The 15,454-nt window shown below is 46.1% G+C and overlaps 1 protein-coding gene across 1 annotated transcript in view; it reads left to right on the top strand.

The window, feature by feature from the left end:
- SHROOM3 (shroom family member 3) overlaps window positions 1-15,454 on the top strand; it is a 59,941-nt gene that overhangs the window by 17,234 nt on the left and 27,253 nt on the right. The window contains exons 3-4 of the mRNA XM_035005563.1: window positions 2,035-2,166; window positions 7,728-10,950. Of these exons, the coding sequence (XP_034861454.1) occupies window positions 2,035-2,166; window positions 7,728-10,950 (3,355 nt within the window). The remainder of the gene's footprint in view (window positions 1-2,034; window positions 2,167-7,727; window positions 10,951-15,454) is intronic.

The following is a 15,454-nucleotide window of genomic DNA, read 5'->3' as shown; positions in this document are numbered from 1 at the left end:
GTGTCTGTATCCCTTGCTTTGCACAAGATCATTTTCCTATCACCCCAACCTCTCTTCAGAAAAAATATATGTATTTTTGGGGAATGATTTTCTCTCTTGGCAAGTCCTCCATACTCTCTTACAGATTTTTAAAGTTGCTTCAGATTAAAATGAGGTTAATACACCCTCTTTGATTAATGTCTTTATCTTTTACATGAACAAAGGCTTATGGAGAAGTAATTTATACAGGGTCGTATAGTAAGTTAATAAAGTCAGGGTGAGAACCCATGTCTGACACCTGGGCTAGTATTATTCTGATATACTTAACACTCGAAATTTTACTGGTATCAGGGGAATGAATTTTCATTTATATAACATAAGCTATTTTTTCAGAAAATAGGTGGATGTACTTACAGCTTTATCATCAGTGTATCAAAGTGGATTCCTGGATCCCATACTCATGTTTCTAAACTGTAGGAAAATTCCTCTACAGTCAGAGAGTTCAGACGTTTTCAGTATGAAATTCCTGATAGCTCACCTCACTTTTTTCCCAGAAAAAGGCACATTCACTCTCTCCTGTCTCAGACCTTCTATAGTAGTGTAATTCTTCTTACCAAATTTATTCTTCAGTATTGCTGTTGAAGGACACCCACTTTTTCCCTTTGGCTTTGTAAACACTTTGTGTTATAAGGGCAGGATATTTAAAAGTTGAAGTCATTGACTTGCAAAATGAAAAATGACTTTTGAGAGCATCTTGCTGTTTGTTTATACCACGTAACTGAGAGCAGTGCTAACACTGAGGTAGCTGCTAATTTTTATGTAGTTCTTACCAAGAAATTAAAAGAATGTCATTTATGCAGCATCAGGATATGACAGAGGACTTCAAAATCCCCAGAAAGCTTTTTTACCATATATCCACACACAGTCTCTTGGGATGTGGGAAGGAATTATTGCTCACATTTTTATACATGGATAAACAGAGGCAACTCCGGCATTAGGTGAAGGATATGTGGGAATTTTTTTTCCAGTTTTATTGGGATATAATTGCAAAAGAACATTGTGTAAGTTTAAGGTGTACAATGTATAGATTTGTTACATTTATAAATTGCAAAATGATTCCCTCCATAGCATTAGCTACCACCTCTATCCTGTCACATAGTTAAAATTTCTTTTTTGTGGTGAGAACGTTTAAGACCTACTTTCTTAGCAACACTCCAAGTATATAATATAGTAGTATTAGTTATAATCACCATCCTGTACACTAGATCCCCAGTCTTGTAAATCTCATAACTTGAAGTTTATACTCTTTGACCCAATCTCCAACTCCCCAGCCCCACTCTAGTCTGTTATTCTGAGTTTGTCTTTTTTAGATTCCACATAGAAGTGAGATATATTTATCTTTCTCTGTCTGCCTATTTCACTTAGCATTATGTCTTCAGGGTCCATCCAAGTTGTTGCAAACAGCAGGATCTCCTTCCTTGTCGTGCCTGAATAATATTCCACTGTGCGTGTGTGTGTGTTTGTACATACCACATCTTCTTTGTCCATTCATCAGTTGGTAGACATTTAGGCTGTTTCCTTATCTTGGCTCTTGTGAGTAATGCGGCAGTGAACATGGGAGTGCAGATATATCTATGAGATCCTGATTTAAATTTCTTTGGATATATACCCAGAAGTGGGGTTGCTGGATCATATGGTAGTTCTGTTTTTAATTTTTTAAAGGAACCTCCATACTGTTTTCCATAGTGACTATACCAATTTGCATTCACACCAACAGTGCACTAGGGTTTATGTAGGAATTCTTTATACTAAGTTTGCAACATTTTTATGTAAGCCTGAAATTATGTCAAAATGAAAATAAAAATATTAATAAAGCAGAGAGTAGCAATGGTTAATAAGAGAAATAAGCAGTAAGATCTACTTTCCAGTATTTACTTATTTTTGATCTCTGAGGATACAGCAGTGTCTGTTTTTAAATCTATAAATCCCATCAATAAAGAAACTCAGCTGAGAATGCTCCTAATGTTGAGAGGTCCCTCTCCTGTAACTCCCCAGGCGCAGTGACCCTACCGGCCGACCTCACTCTTGGCATTTAACCAAATTTGGGGAGAACCAACCAGATGCCAGCATGATGCAAATAACTCCGGGCACGATTGGCACTCCTTGGCCCCAGAGATACCATTCCAGGTAAGTGGCCCCAGCTGAGACTCGGGGCTTTTTTTCTTTCCGAGGTCTTGAGAACATTTTCTTACACTCACTTCGAGTATTAAACCTCTCTACCCACCAGCTTCCTCATCCTCTTAAAACTCCGAATGTATACCAGTTATCTTCATATCCTGGGCTAGGCTGGCACAAAGGGAGGCCATTTGAGTTAATTACAGGGTCTGTCCATTCTCAGACACTTCTCAATTACACATGGTAACACTACTAGAAAAATTGACGAGCTTCTTCCCTCACGGCTTACTGCCCTTCTTAGCCAAATATGCATCTGCTTTTTACTGAATGATCTTATTCTTGTATTTGAACTCCCCACTCGTTTTTATCCTTCTGTTAAGCCAGTTATCCAACTTAGCTCCAACCCAGAAAGTTAACACACTTAGGGCTGCTCAGGGTACACATTGTCTCATGTGATATGACATGCTTTCTTCTGTGTAAAACACACACAGTAGTCTTAACCCCATTTTACAGAACAGGAAGTTGAAGCTTGCAGAGACTAATTTGTCCAAGGTCAAACAACTGATCAGGACCTGAGTCTAGACTCAAATTCAAGCCAGGGGTCAGAGCCATGGCCTATAACTAACTACTAGTTCTACCTCCTCTCTTTCTCTAGTCATTGTATCAGTCAAGGTTCAGTCAGAAAAAGGCAAGGCCACTGCAGTGTCATGGGAGAAGGGACGGACTATAGTAATCAGACCTGACACAGTTGAGAGGGAAGCCAAACTTGACCACCAGACATATTAAAGTACTCAGTCAGGACTCCCCTACATTTACTATGGATTCAGAATCCATGCAAATTAGAATCCATCTTCTGATGCCAGGGAGTTTGACCCTGTTGCTTCAGGCTTTTTGAAAGTGCTTATATAAGGGTAATGGCAGGGATGGGAGGGTAAAGAGGATATGGGTCCTATATGCAAATGAGATGCAGGTGCTGATGGGTCAGGTGGGGGGAGGGGCAAGACTTCTGGAAGGATTACTTAACTAACAGATGGTGGCTCCACATTTGGCAAGGTCAGGACTCGGAACCCTTAACTCATGTCCAGTCAAATCAAGGGCCAATTCCTAGACTCCTCACTGATGGACGTGGCTCCTGGCACATCAGGGTAGGCTTCAGGCCACAGAAAAGAATTTCATGGTGACCCTCCTTGTTAGACACTCCTCTCCCTTGCCCGTGTCCCTCCCACTAACCCTGAAAGAATTTATTCTTGCCATCTGGGCTCAGAGAACAGGGCCCCTCGCTGGGCGCCGCCTGCACCCAGGCATAGCACTTTCGCTCTCTGGGCCTTTGGAAGGTAAGATGTGGAGGGCCCTGCAGTGCGAAGGAAAGAAAGCATAGTGGGAAGGCACTTGGGCTTAAATCCCAACTTCACTGCTTACTAGATGAGCTTGAGCAAGTCATTTAACCTCTTTGATCTTGTTTTTCTTGTCTGTAAGATGAAATTAATAATATGTATCCCACTGGATCCATGTAAAACATTTAGTGCAGTTCCTGGAACGTAATAAGCACTCAGTAATTACAACAGTTACAATAATTAGGCTGAAGACTTATCAGAGGCACAGTGAAACCTGATAATAAATTTCAAGGTTAATAGCATAAACCGGCACGCACATAAAATGCAATTGTGTATTAGCAGAGTGCTCCTCAACAGTGGGGCCCTGTGCAGCCTCCCAACGCCTCACCTCCCCAGGAGGCCCTGAACCTGCTCATACTGTAAACTAAAACACATGAGCAGAAGGTAAGAGTGCTGCAGTTGGTGCTCAGAAGAGCTGCCTCCAGGCACTAAGAGAGTTGGCCACTGGAGAACTGTGCAGCTGGTGCTAGAAGATTAGCGCTCTGAAGGCTGCGTGTCCGCACCTCCCGTGTCCTCTGCCCCGTCCCAACCTCCACAGGGAGTCAGGCAGGTGGATCCATCACTGCGCTTCTAATGCAAGCTTCAGGACAGATGCCGCCGAGCGTTGCACAAAGGACCACGTAGGGTACGAGGACAAAGGCAAGCTCACGTTCCCCACAGCACTACAGACCTGAGGATTCTCTTCTTCGCCAGCACAGGTCACGCTGTGGTCTGTTAGGTCCACGCCTCAGGCTTGCAGCGCTGACAGATGCCTCACCCCAACTCCGTGTTCTCTCAGAGGGCCTGACGTGGGTGGCTGTCGGTGGAGACGCGCTCCAGGCACCTTTCCAAGGAGCACAGTAACATCCAGTGGTCTGGTGCGCCAAACCAGCTGTTTGGCATCCCTCTGACAGCCTGCCTTTGGTTCTAGAAGCCCAATCTCAGTCCTGAGTTTATGGATCTGTTTCTCATATAGAAGCTGGTGCACCAGGGAGCTTAGGGGAGAGGGAAGCACAGGACAAGTGATTTTAAGTGCCTGCAAGCTGGTTTAGATCTGGATTTCATCGGCTTCCTGTCAGACCTGGCTCACAGTCTTTTTTGCTGTCCTGCAGAACTCTCACACAATTAAAGTATACTTCAGAAGAGATCTGGAAAAGTCATGTAATCTAGCCCCTCAGCGGAGGCTGAAATAACAGTATCAAAATGCTGAAGAACCAGTACTACCTCTCAGGTGATTTCTGGTTACTAGGGGTATAATACTGAACAAGACCAAAAAAGCGCCCACCTTATAATATTTGTTGACCAAGGTCTGTTCCATGGATTAATCATCCATTAGATGCTCCTTGGAAAAAAGTTCCTAGGATCAAATTAATTTAGAAGACACTGTTTACTATAGTTTCCTTTTAGAACATCACATGAACAACAGTTTATTAAAGACTCAGAAGTCTTATAGCAAATAGAATTAATTTACTTAGCTCGGCATTTTCCAAACATTTCATCATCTAAGGAATCCACATTCTATGAGTGCACTTTAGAAAATGTTTTCATACACTTGTTTTGTGCTCTTTGCTGTGTGTTTTAAGTATTTAGAAAATACATGTAAACACACAAAAGAGTAATATAAGAATTATAAGTAATATTATAAGACTACGTGGATCGACCACAAAAGTAACATTTTGTCATATTTGCTTCAGATCTTAAGCATTACAGACACTGTTGAAGTCTCTCTCATATAATGAAAGGGATATAAGGTAATGTCAAGTAGTGGTAAGTACTATGAAGGAAATAAGCAGAGTAACAAGTGGTAAAGATGGGGGAGATGCTCTTTAGATGCTCTTGCGTTCAGGAAGTCTCCCAAGCAGAGACTTGAATCAGGTGAAGAGCATACCATGTGGTGGGAACAGTGGGTACAAAGGCCCTAAGACACTGGAAGAGCTTTCGTGGGTTTGAATTACAGGAAGGAGGCCATTACACTGCAGTGCAGTGAGCAAGAGGGGACCAGTAGAAAATGAGGTTGGGAGCTAGCCAGACCACGATAAGAAGCTTGACACACTTACTTGACAGTAGGGCTGTCTCTGTATGGGCTGGAACTGTTCCAGGGAATGAAGACCTCATCCCAAGTTCTTCTTCCCCACCATTAAAAGTGCGATCTTGGAAGCAAGAACGGCAAAGATAATCAGAATGACGACTTCCAGAAAGTGGTGGAAGAACTCCGTAGAGGGTGATGTCAGTGCACTCGATGGCACAGCATGCCACTTGGGTCTGTTCCCCACTCAGCTTTGGAGTGGAGATTTCCAAGGGATAGTACATGGTACATTCCACCTGAGGTTTGGTGGGTTAAGTTTCCTTTAGCCACAGGATGGAACCCATTGTACCCTTGCTCTGCCTAAAGATATTTACACCAGCGATTTTGTATTTCTAGACATCTACATTTTGAGATGTTAGTAATGACACTTCTTGCCCTTCAGTCGTGAGAGTTTCAGTTATTCCGTCTCTTCGCTTTGACTTTTTGTGTGTCCCTAAGTAGATCTGAATTATCCTTTCAGTGAAAGACTGCTAAAATTCCCAGCAGTTGGGGATTAAGTGGTGCCTACCACCTGCATGGAACTGGTGAGCAAAAGGGCCATGATGGGGTATACGGCTCCCATTTCCACTCGAAGCATTAGCTCTGTATCTCCTGTTAGAAGAGATGAAGGGAAGCGTAAGTGGGTCATAGGAGATTATCCTCAACTGAGCTGTCATGTACGTTAACACAGTCTTCATTTGAAGGGGAACTGGGAAGAGGGGGAGGGGGTAAAATCTGGCAGTGACATATGCCACACCGTTGAGTGCCAGGACTGGTATCTTTAGTCTGGCTGGCTCAAGAGCTGTTCCTTCTTTTCTCCCTTGAATTTACACCTGTCCCTCCCGAAGGGGGAGGCTCCATTCAGTAAACGGACTCTGTCTAAAAAAGAAAAATTACATCCTTGAGGTGAACTGCTGAAAATGTAGTCTTCCTTGAATTCCAGTGCCAGTTTTGAATCAGAATATGGTCCTTCCGGTCTCTTGCCATAGACCCTGGATTTAGGCCAGCCATAAAACATTATCCTATGCTTAGTCAGGAAGACACTGTATTTACTTCAATGAGATCCAGAAATATAATCATAGCCCCATGAATTTTAATAGTGCTTAAACACCTATTCATTTAAAAGTACAAAAGCTTAGCAAAAAGTTTTAGTGTTTACCCTTCTGTAGAGAATGGTGAGTCACAAACATTTGAACAGTTTCGAGACTGTTTGATTTTTGAACCACTTACTCCTTTCTGTATGCCCTCACTCCCTCCCCCCAACGTGCTGGGTGAAGTATATTTTAACATTTGTAACTAAAGCTAATTAGAAGTAATTTTGTTTTGAGGCAACTCTCTGGGGGATGCCATGTCAGGATTGAGAATCTGAAAAATCACCTGGAGGACTGTGTAAAGGAGAAGGTCTTACCTTTCTAAGTGTTTGAAGGAGGCTTTGCTCGGGCTTTGGGAAGCCATCCACAGGTGATAGACTCCTGTAATTAAGATTTCTTTTAACGCTTCCCTCTCCTGTCAGCTTTTTCTGACTTTGCCATTTCTCTGAATTTCTCTCATTCAGCTTTGTGTTTAGCTTTCTCACTACAATCAAATTGTCTCTAGTAGTTGAGATTCCAGGAAGATTGCCAGGGTATAGCCCTTCAATTCCATAAAAAGGAAAGATTAACTAAAAACACACACGTGCACACAGTCTCCCTCACCCGGTGCACGTGCCTGGTCTCTTACTAAGCTCTTCCCCTTCTTCCCACAAAGAGCCCTAAGAGACACAAAACTGCAGTCTCTCTCACTCCTCCTCCTCCTCTCTTCTTTCCTCCCCCATCGCTCATTTCTTGGCACACACAGAATGTCACTTGCAGCACGCAGCAAGTCACATCAACGTGTTGCCTCTACCCAGAGGCTGCGCGGCTTCCTCCACGCCCCCCGTTCTGCCCCTTGCAAGCCCGGGTGATTAATTAGAGGCGCACAGGTTACAGTGTTGGGCAATTACTCCTCGTGACAACACACAAGGAGGCTGAGCAAGGCCCAAATTGGCCCTTTTCACCCACCCTTCCAAAAACCAAACATCTTGCACAAGAGTACATTTATAAGCTAGGCCCTGTGCCTGTGAGCCTCCCAAACGCTATTGTCTCCCTTTCTTCTAGCTCCTCTACCAGTGACCTCTCCAGCTTTGACCATGCTTATCTGAGGCGAAGCCCTGACCGCTGCAGTTCCCAGGGGAGCATGGAGAGCCTGGAGCCCAGTGGGGGATACCCACCCTGCCATCTTCTTTCCCCTGCCAAGTCCACTGGCAGCATTGACCAGCTCAGCCACCTCCATAACAAGAGAGACTCGGCATACAGCTCCTTCTCCACCAGTTCTAGCATCCTAGAGTATCCACCCCCTGGCATCTCTAGCCGGGAGCGGTCAGGCTCCATGGACACCACTAATGCTCGGGGTGGCCTCCTAGAAGGGATGAGGCAGGCTGACATTCGCTATGTCAAGACAGTCTATGATCCCCGGAGGGGAGTCTCGGCCGAGTATGAGGTGAACTCTTCAGCCCTCCTTCTCCAAGGGAGGGAGGCCCGAGCGTCAGCAGATGGTCAGGGCTATGATAAATGGCATAATGTTCCTCGGGGCAAGGGAGCACCACCCCCATCCTGGAGCCAGCAGTGCCCCAGTGCCTTGGAGACCACTCCCAACCTGCCTCCTAAAGTGGGCGCACCCCTGCCCCCAGCTCGGAGCGACAGTTACACAGCCTTTCGGCAGCGAGAACGACCCAGCTCGTGGTCTAGCCTCGATCAGAAGCGGTTCTGTCGGCCTCAGGCAAACCCGGCAGGCTCCCTGAAATCTCCCTTCATAGAGGAACAGCTGCATACCGTGCTAGAGAAGAGTCCAGAGAACAGCCCCCCAGCGAAGCCCAAGCACAGTTATCCCCAGAAGGCCCAACCTGGCCAACCTCTGCTGCCAACTGGCATCTACCCAGTCCCTTCTCTGGAGCCACACTTTGCCCAGGTGCCCCAGCCTTCTGTGAGTAGTAACGGCACGCTCTACCCAGCACTGGCCAAGGAGAGTGGGTATACAGCTCCTCATGGAGCTTGTGACAAGATGGCTACCTTTGACGAGAATGGGAACCAAAATGGATCTAGCAGGCCTGGGTTCGCCTTCTACCAGCCTCTAGAACATGATTCAGTGTCCCCAGGAGAGAGGAAACCTGAAACTTCAGCCAGATGTGTCCCCTACAAAGTCCATTTCCCTTCAGTACCTGAAAATGAGGAGGATACCTTCCTGGAGAGACAGCTCACACCTCTCCGAGGCAACAGCCCACATCCCAATGAGAGAAGGAGCACCCACAGCAACAAACCATATTCTAGTTACCACAGCCTCAGATCCCCTCAGGCCTGGCAAGTGGGTGAAGACAAGAGGTCCTCCAGGCCCTCAGAGCCTTGGGAGGGTGATTTACATGAAGACCACAATGCCAACCTGCAGCAGAGGCTGGAGAGGGAAAGCCTAGGCCAGAGCCTGTCGAACAACTTTGGCAGGACCAAGCCAGGCTTTTCCTCTCTCCAAAACATTCCTGAGAGTCTAAGAGGGCAAAGCAGATTGGAGCTAGGAGGAGGAGCCCAGGAGGGCTACCTGGAGGGCTGGTCTACCTCTGTAGTCAACAGCAAGGTAGAAGACTCTGGAAGGAAAGCTGTTCCTGACCACAGGAGCCAGCTGGACAGGCCAGTCTCCTATCCAAGGCCTGAGGCAAGAACCAGTGCCTTGGCCTCTTTCCCCAGTTCAGACCCAAGGTATGAGGAGCCTCCCTCCCCACCCCACCAGCAGACATCTAGTCTGGGCAGGAGGCGGCTCAGCTCCAGCAGCACCTCCGCTCTGCAGGGCTTTCAGTATGGGAACCCCCACTGCTCCGTGCTGGAGAAGGTTTCCAAGATCGAGCAGCGAGAGCAAGGGAGCCAGAGACCCCCAAGTGTGAGCAGCTCTACTTACGGCCACAACTACAGGCCCAACAGGACGCTTGCGACTTCTAATACTTTTGGGAATGACTTTGACGAGACAAAAGCCAATGTCCGTTTTTCTGAACCCACTGAACCCATAGGCAATGGGGAGCAGCACTTCAAAAACGAGGAGCCAAAGCTGGAAGAGGTTTCCTGGCAGCCATGTGGTCAGCAGTTGAGGCGGGGTGCCGATGTCGGCCGTGGCCCCCAACTTCACGGCAGTGAGCCCCCGAGGCGGGACCCTCACCTGCTCCGCAGCCAGAGCACCTTTCAGCTCTTCGGCGAGGCGGAGAAGGAGCCCGTGTGGCTGGACGAGAGGCCCGGCACGCCCGAGTCGCCGGTGCTGGACGCCCCCTTCAGCCGTGCCTACCGGAACAGCATCAAGGACGCGCAGTCCCGTGTCCTGGGGGCCACCTCCTTTCGACGCCGGGACCTCGAGCTGGGGACACCCGCAACTTCGAGACCCTGGCGCCCGCGGCCCGCCTCGGCGCACGTGGGGCTGCGGAGCCCGGAGGCAGCGGCATCCGCCTCCCCACACACGCCTCGTGAGCGGCACAGTGTGACCCCGGCCGAGGGCGACCCTGCCCGACCCGCGCCCCCTGCCGCCCGAAGGGGGCCGCGCCGCCGCCTGACCCCCGAGCAGAAGAAGCGCTCCTACTCAGAGCCTGAGAAGATGAACGAGGTGGGGATCTCGGAGGAGGCCGAGCCGGCGCCCTCGAGCCCGCAGAGGAAGGGGCTGCGTTTCCCCGAGAGCGCGGTGGCGGACCGGCGCCGCATCTTCGAGCGCGACGGCAAGGCCTGCTCCACGCTCAGCCTGTCGGGCCCGGAGCTCAAGCAGTTCCAGCAGAGCGCTCTGGCCGACTACATTCAGCGCAAGACCGGCAAGCGGCCTTCCTCCGCCGCCGGCTGCGGCCTCCAGGAGCCCGGGCTGCTGCGGGAGCGCGCCCAGAGCACCTACCTGCAGCCTGGCCCCGCGGCGCCCGAAGGCCCCAGCCTCGCCTCGGCCTCCAGCCTCTGCTCCCTGCGGGAAGCCAGTCTGCAGCCCCGCAGGGAGGCCGTCCTCCTGCCGGCCGCAGCAGTGGGGGGCGCGGGGGAGTCCCCGCGGGCGCCCAGAGATCGCAGCAGCTCCTTCGCTGGAGGCCGCCTCCTAGGGGAACGGCGACGTGGGGACCAAGCCCCAAGGGAGCAGCTCGGTGGAGCTAGTAACTATGGACCAATGAGCACCCAGAGGGTGGACAGAACCCCTGGGGAGCCCTCCGCGTGGGGAGCCGCGGCCAAGAGGGCTGGGAAGTCCATGTCTGCAGAGGACCTGCTGGAGCGCTCCGATGTCCTGGCGGTCCCTGTCCATGTGAGATCACGGTCCTCGCCCACTGCAGACAAGAAGTGTCAGGTAAGTGCAACCAGAGGGTCTTAGAATGGGGCCCTTCGGCCCCAGAACTTTTGTGAGGCTCCCCTATCCTCCTGCTTCTCCCCACTCTAATTTTACTGTTATATGCAAAAGGGTAGCATTTGTTTTCATGGAGTGATTTCTTTCTCCATGCCGTGATACCCTTACAGAGATACAGATAGAGTTGTATAGATATCTGTGTGTGTGTGTGTGTGTCTGTGTGTACCCTTCATTTTAGGAAGTTACCCACCTCTCAGGGCAAGAATGCATGGTTAGGAAAAGTTAGGGATTGTCTTTTTTGCTGGTTTGGTTTTTTTATATTCACGGAATAGAGACTGTCTCAGTATTTTAAAGATTTTAGCTTTGCACCCTCTGTTTCTGACTTTTACATTTACAAAACAAGAATTATTAACTCTAATAAGTTACTGGCTATCAAACTCCTGGCCCTCAGCTAAGTATGCTTTACATTTGTTATCTCATTAAGCCTCAATCCTCCTGTGTAGGATATTGCCCACATCAAACCTATCTGAATTCTTGGAGTGCACCACTTTGGTGAGATAGGAGAATCAGACTTTCCAATTCTCACATAAAAGGATTTTCTAATAAAGATTTCAAACTATTCAAAGATTATGAAGTGCTTTCCACTGAAGATTTCAGCATAGCTAAGCAATAGAACCTGAGCACTAACTCCCAGGAGTCTACTAATTGCCCTAATTCTTAGTCACTCCTTGCTGCGAGTGCACTGCAGATCAAAGGCCTACCTCATGGTTCCCTTCCCACCTCAGAAGATATTAGGAATTCACATCTAGGTCAGCACAGGGGAGAACACTCCTCCACTGTCCCTTCTCGCATTCTGTTTTCCCAGCAGAGAAGTCAGTCGTTTAGCAAGACTTTGTAGAGCATGTGTTGTATGAAAAGCACTGTACTACGAGGTTGAAGGAAACACAGAAAGACGTAAGGCTCATGCCTTTCTGGGGTTCACAGCTGAGCAAGGAGTATGATGAACTTCTATATAAATGACACACAGGACTAGCGAATGCTTTGGGAGCAATGATAAATAATATGCTATGGAGGGGAGAGTGATTAATTCTAACTGAGGAGATCTAAGGGCTTCTCTTGAAGGAGATGGTATTTGAACCAGGCTGTGAAGGATGGGTAAGATGTTAAAGGATTGGGGTTGGTAGAAACAGCTGCAAAGAAAGAAAAATTCAGACATTACTGCCTGAGAAGTTTTTTGCTGCACTGCTTCTGAAACAAAATACTGTACCCATCTAGATATTTTGTTTCAAAACACCCAGAAATACTTTCTCTCCAGGATAAATGCACAAAAAATTGTATAGAGGCAGTCCTCCACAAGCTTTCACTAACCATTTTCTTCCCCTCAGAATGAAGCACAGAGCTAATTTCTACTCCTTATCCTACCACTAAAACACTTAAAATCCATGTATGTAACATACAATTTCAGCTAGTTTGATGAACTTCAGTAGCATAATGACCCCAACATTAATTTTTCTTCCCATGTTCTCTAAAGAAAAGAGAAATGTTGAGGTGAAAACTAAGTCATATTCGGCTATTTATTTCTTACTATATTTCATTATTCTCCCTTGGGGAATTGGTTGGATGGCTCTGAATGTTACTCTGCTTTCTCCCCAGATATTGAGAAAGTGGTAAACTGGGAAATAAAGCTAAAACATAGGTGTAGGGAAATGACGAAATTCCTCCAAATCCCAGCTGAATACGTTATTTGAAAAACTTTTAGAAAAGTACAGAACATTATTTACATCCTCTTCAATAAAGAGAATACCATATTTAGATATTTAATTTGGGGACTCTGATGCCAGAAGGGGAATATTTTCAAAATGAAATACTTTCTCTGTGCTGCTTTGCTCCTACAAATTCTGAAAACAGATTACCAGCCCCCAGATTGTAATTGTGCCGGGACTGTGCTCTGGAGCATCCTTCTCCCATTCTCCCACCAGCAACCAGACCTTGCCTGCCCCAAGACCTGGTCCACGGCAAGGTCTTCGCCTTGCATCTTCTTCATATAGCCGTCCTCTACCCTATTTGTAGAACTAGTTAAAAAACAAAACTAGTCTCTACACAATTACTGTGGTTCTTATTTCAGGATATTGTATTTTTTTAATGTGCATGAATTCTAGAGACTTTACAATTATTATTAAGCTTTAATGAAGGTATTCAATAAGAATTTGTCTCATCCCAGCTTTAGAGAACTCTGAGAAATTAAGTAACCCTGCAGAAACTGTCTGCCTACTAAGTTAAAGCCAAAATATGAAGTCGTTTTCTGGGGCTGGCTCATTCCATGGCATCCTGAACAAATGTTCCTTGCTCCTGCCAGCCAGATGCTTATAGAGCAGGATTTTATAAGCTTTTGACAAGGATTCAGTTCCTTTTCAGAAGTCCATTAGTGAGGACAGTTTCTGCCTCCCAGACAAGGTCAACATGGAAATCAGTTTCTCTGTTTATACAAATTGATCATTCTTGCACCTAAATAACTGCAGAAGGCTGCCACCACTCGTAGCCTGAGACCTGCTCAGACACTCAGGAGGCCTGGGCCTCTCCTTAGCCAGCGATGGTTCTCTCTGAAACATGCAACCTTTTACTACTTCTCTCTTAATTCTTCTTCATTTGAAAAGTGTAACTGCAGAACAAATGGATATTAGTGATGGCGCTGAAGGACACATCAAATTCTTGCCTATTTCCTACTTTCTATGAAACTTTGGAAAACTTAACCTTTTTAAAATGGGTGGGCCCTGAAAAAGCTGCCAGAAAATACCCAAATATTCCTGCTTCAGAGATGAAAATTTACACCTATTCATTGCATAGATTTAGAATCCAGCAAAGGCTATAAAAAGAAACCTTTGGAGAAATAAGATTTCTGGCTGGGAGTTGCTTTTTCCAGATGCTGAGTTAGAGGTTTCTCTGGTTCTCACTGTATTTACAGAGACCTTGGTTCGTGATATATAAGATATTCACCATGTGATGGTGTGACAAACATTTAATTGCTGAGGAAATTGCTTAGTTCATCCCACAGTGTTTGGATATAGGCTTGATTCTGTAGAATGCAGCTTGTAAATCATTTTAGCACCCCTCAGGAAGCACCCATTCAAGCTTGTGCATAAACAGAATCACCTTTCCACAAAATGTGAAGTTACAAATTGCTAGTAATAATAAAAGTCTACTGTGTATGCACCAGTCATTGTTCTACGTGTCTTATAAGCATAAAAATAATCCTCACATCTACGCAAAGAAGTAGATACTATGGTTCTCTCTGTATTACAGATGAGGGATCTGAGACACAGAAGGGATGAGAAATTTGCCCAAGGTAGTGGGAGGGAGGTTTTTGACCCCATGCTGTCTGACTCCAGATTCTGCAAGTCACTATACCATACTCCCTCCTTGAATAAAAAAAGACTGGGGGAGGGAGGAGGCAAGAGTTAAATATCTGAAAACTTCAAGCCAATGAATTGATTTCATTTTAACATTTACTGATTACTGTTATTCACATTTAAATAAAATTTTAAGATTTCTCAAATGGATTCCTAATTCATTTTTGCAGATACTTGGAAACTGATATCCAAAGTAGATGAATACTATCATCATCATATTTCACTGGCCACAGAGTTAGTAGGATATCTAACTCCGAACCCAAAGCAAGAGTGTAAGGATTGGGACTCAACTTTAGGTTTATAAAGTTTGCTATGCCTAACGAAGACTAAGAACAGGGGTATTTTTTTAGGTCAGTCATCAGAAGTCAGATAACTAACAAACACAAATAGACATTTACCCAAGTATCTATTGGAATATACCTCGTATTTCTCCCATAGCCATTGCTGTTTCCTAAATTGCCGTAAGTAGTTTATTTTCTATAAACTGGTAGGAAGTATAAAGTCTTCTTTGGCAGTGAATATATGCCCAAATCAGAACAAGTAAATGTAACAGAAACTGATCTCCTTGGGCTTGTACGAGGTTGGACTTCTGTCCAAATGATATTGTCATCGACAGAGTTAGAGAGTTTTCTTAATGGCCTATTAGTGGATCTAACTTCCTTTATCTTGTGCACACCCACATAAATATCAACTTAAGCTTGATATTCTGGGGGCCAACTCATGTGACTGCAGAGGTTAAACTCCTTCTCATACTGAAATTCAAAGGAAATAAGAAAATGGGAAAATAGACTTAATTGTTAGTGGGCAAGGACCTCACAGGGGATCTAGAGGCATTCCCAGTTAATTGCACATTCTTGTCAAGAGGGGGGTGGAGTGGGGAAAGATTTTAGAAGGACCATAAGGTTCCATGGAGAGCGGGAATTCCCATTCCCTAGAGTGATATTTGAGCAAATCGGAGACGCATGGAACTCCTTTTTCTCAGAGTATTCAAATCTGATTGCATCCAGCCCAGCCTCTACACACTTATGAAGATGCCAAGGACAGATCTTGGGCTTTGAAGACATCATGGTTTGAATGCTCGCTCCTCCACTTTAACTGTG

Source organism: Mirounga leonina, unplaced genomic scaffold, assembly GCF_011800145.1.
Source record: "Mirounga leonina isolate KUSES-001 unplaced genomic scaffold, KU_Mleo_1.0 Mir_129, whole genome shotgun sequence".
Classification (NCBI taxonomy): Eukaryota; Metazoa; Chordata; class Mammalia; order Carnivora; family Phocidae; genus Mirounga; species Mirounga leonina.
This window is presented reverse-complemented; position numbering and strand designations above follow the sequence as displayed.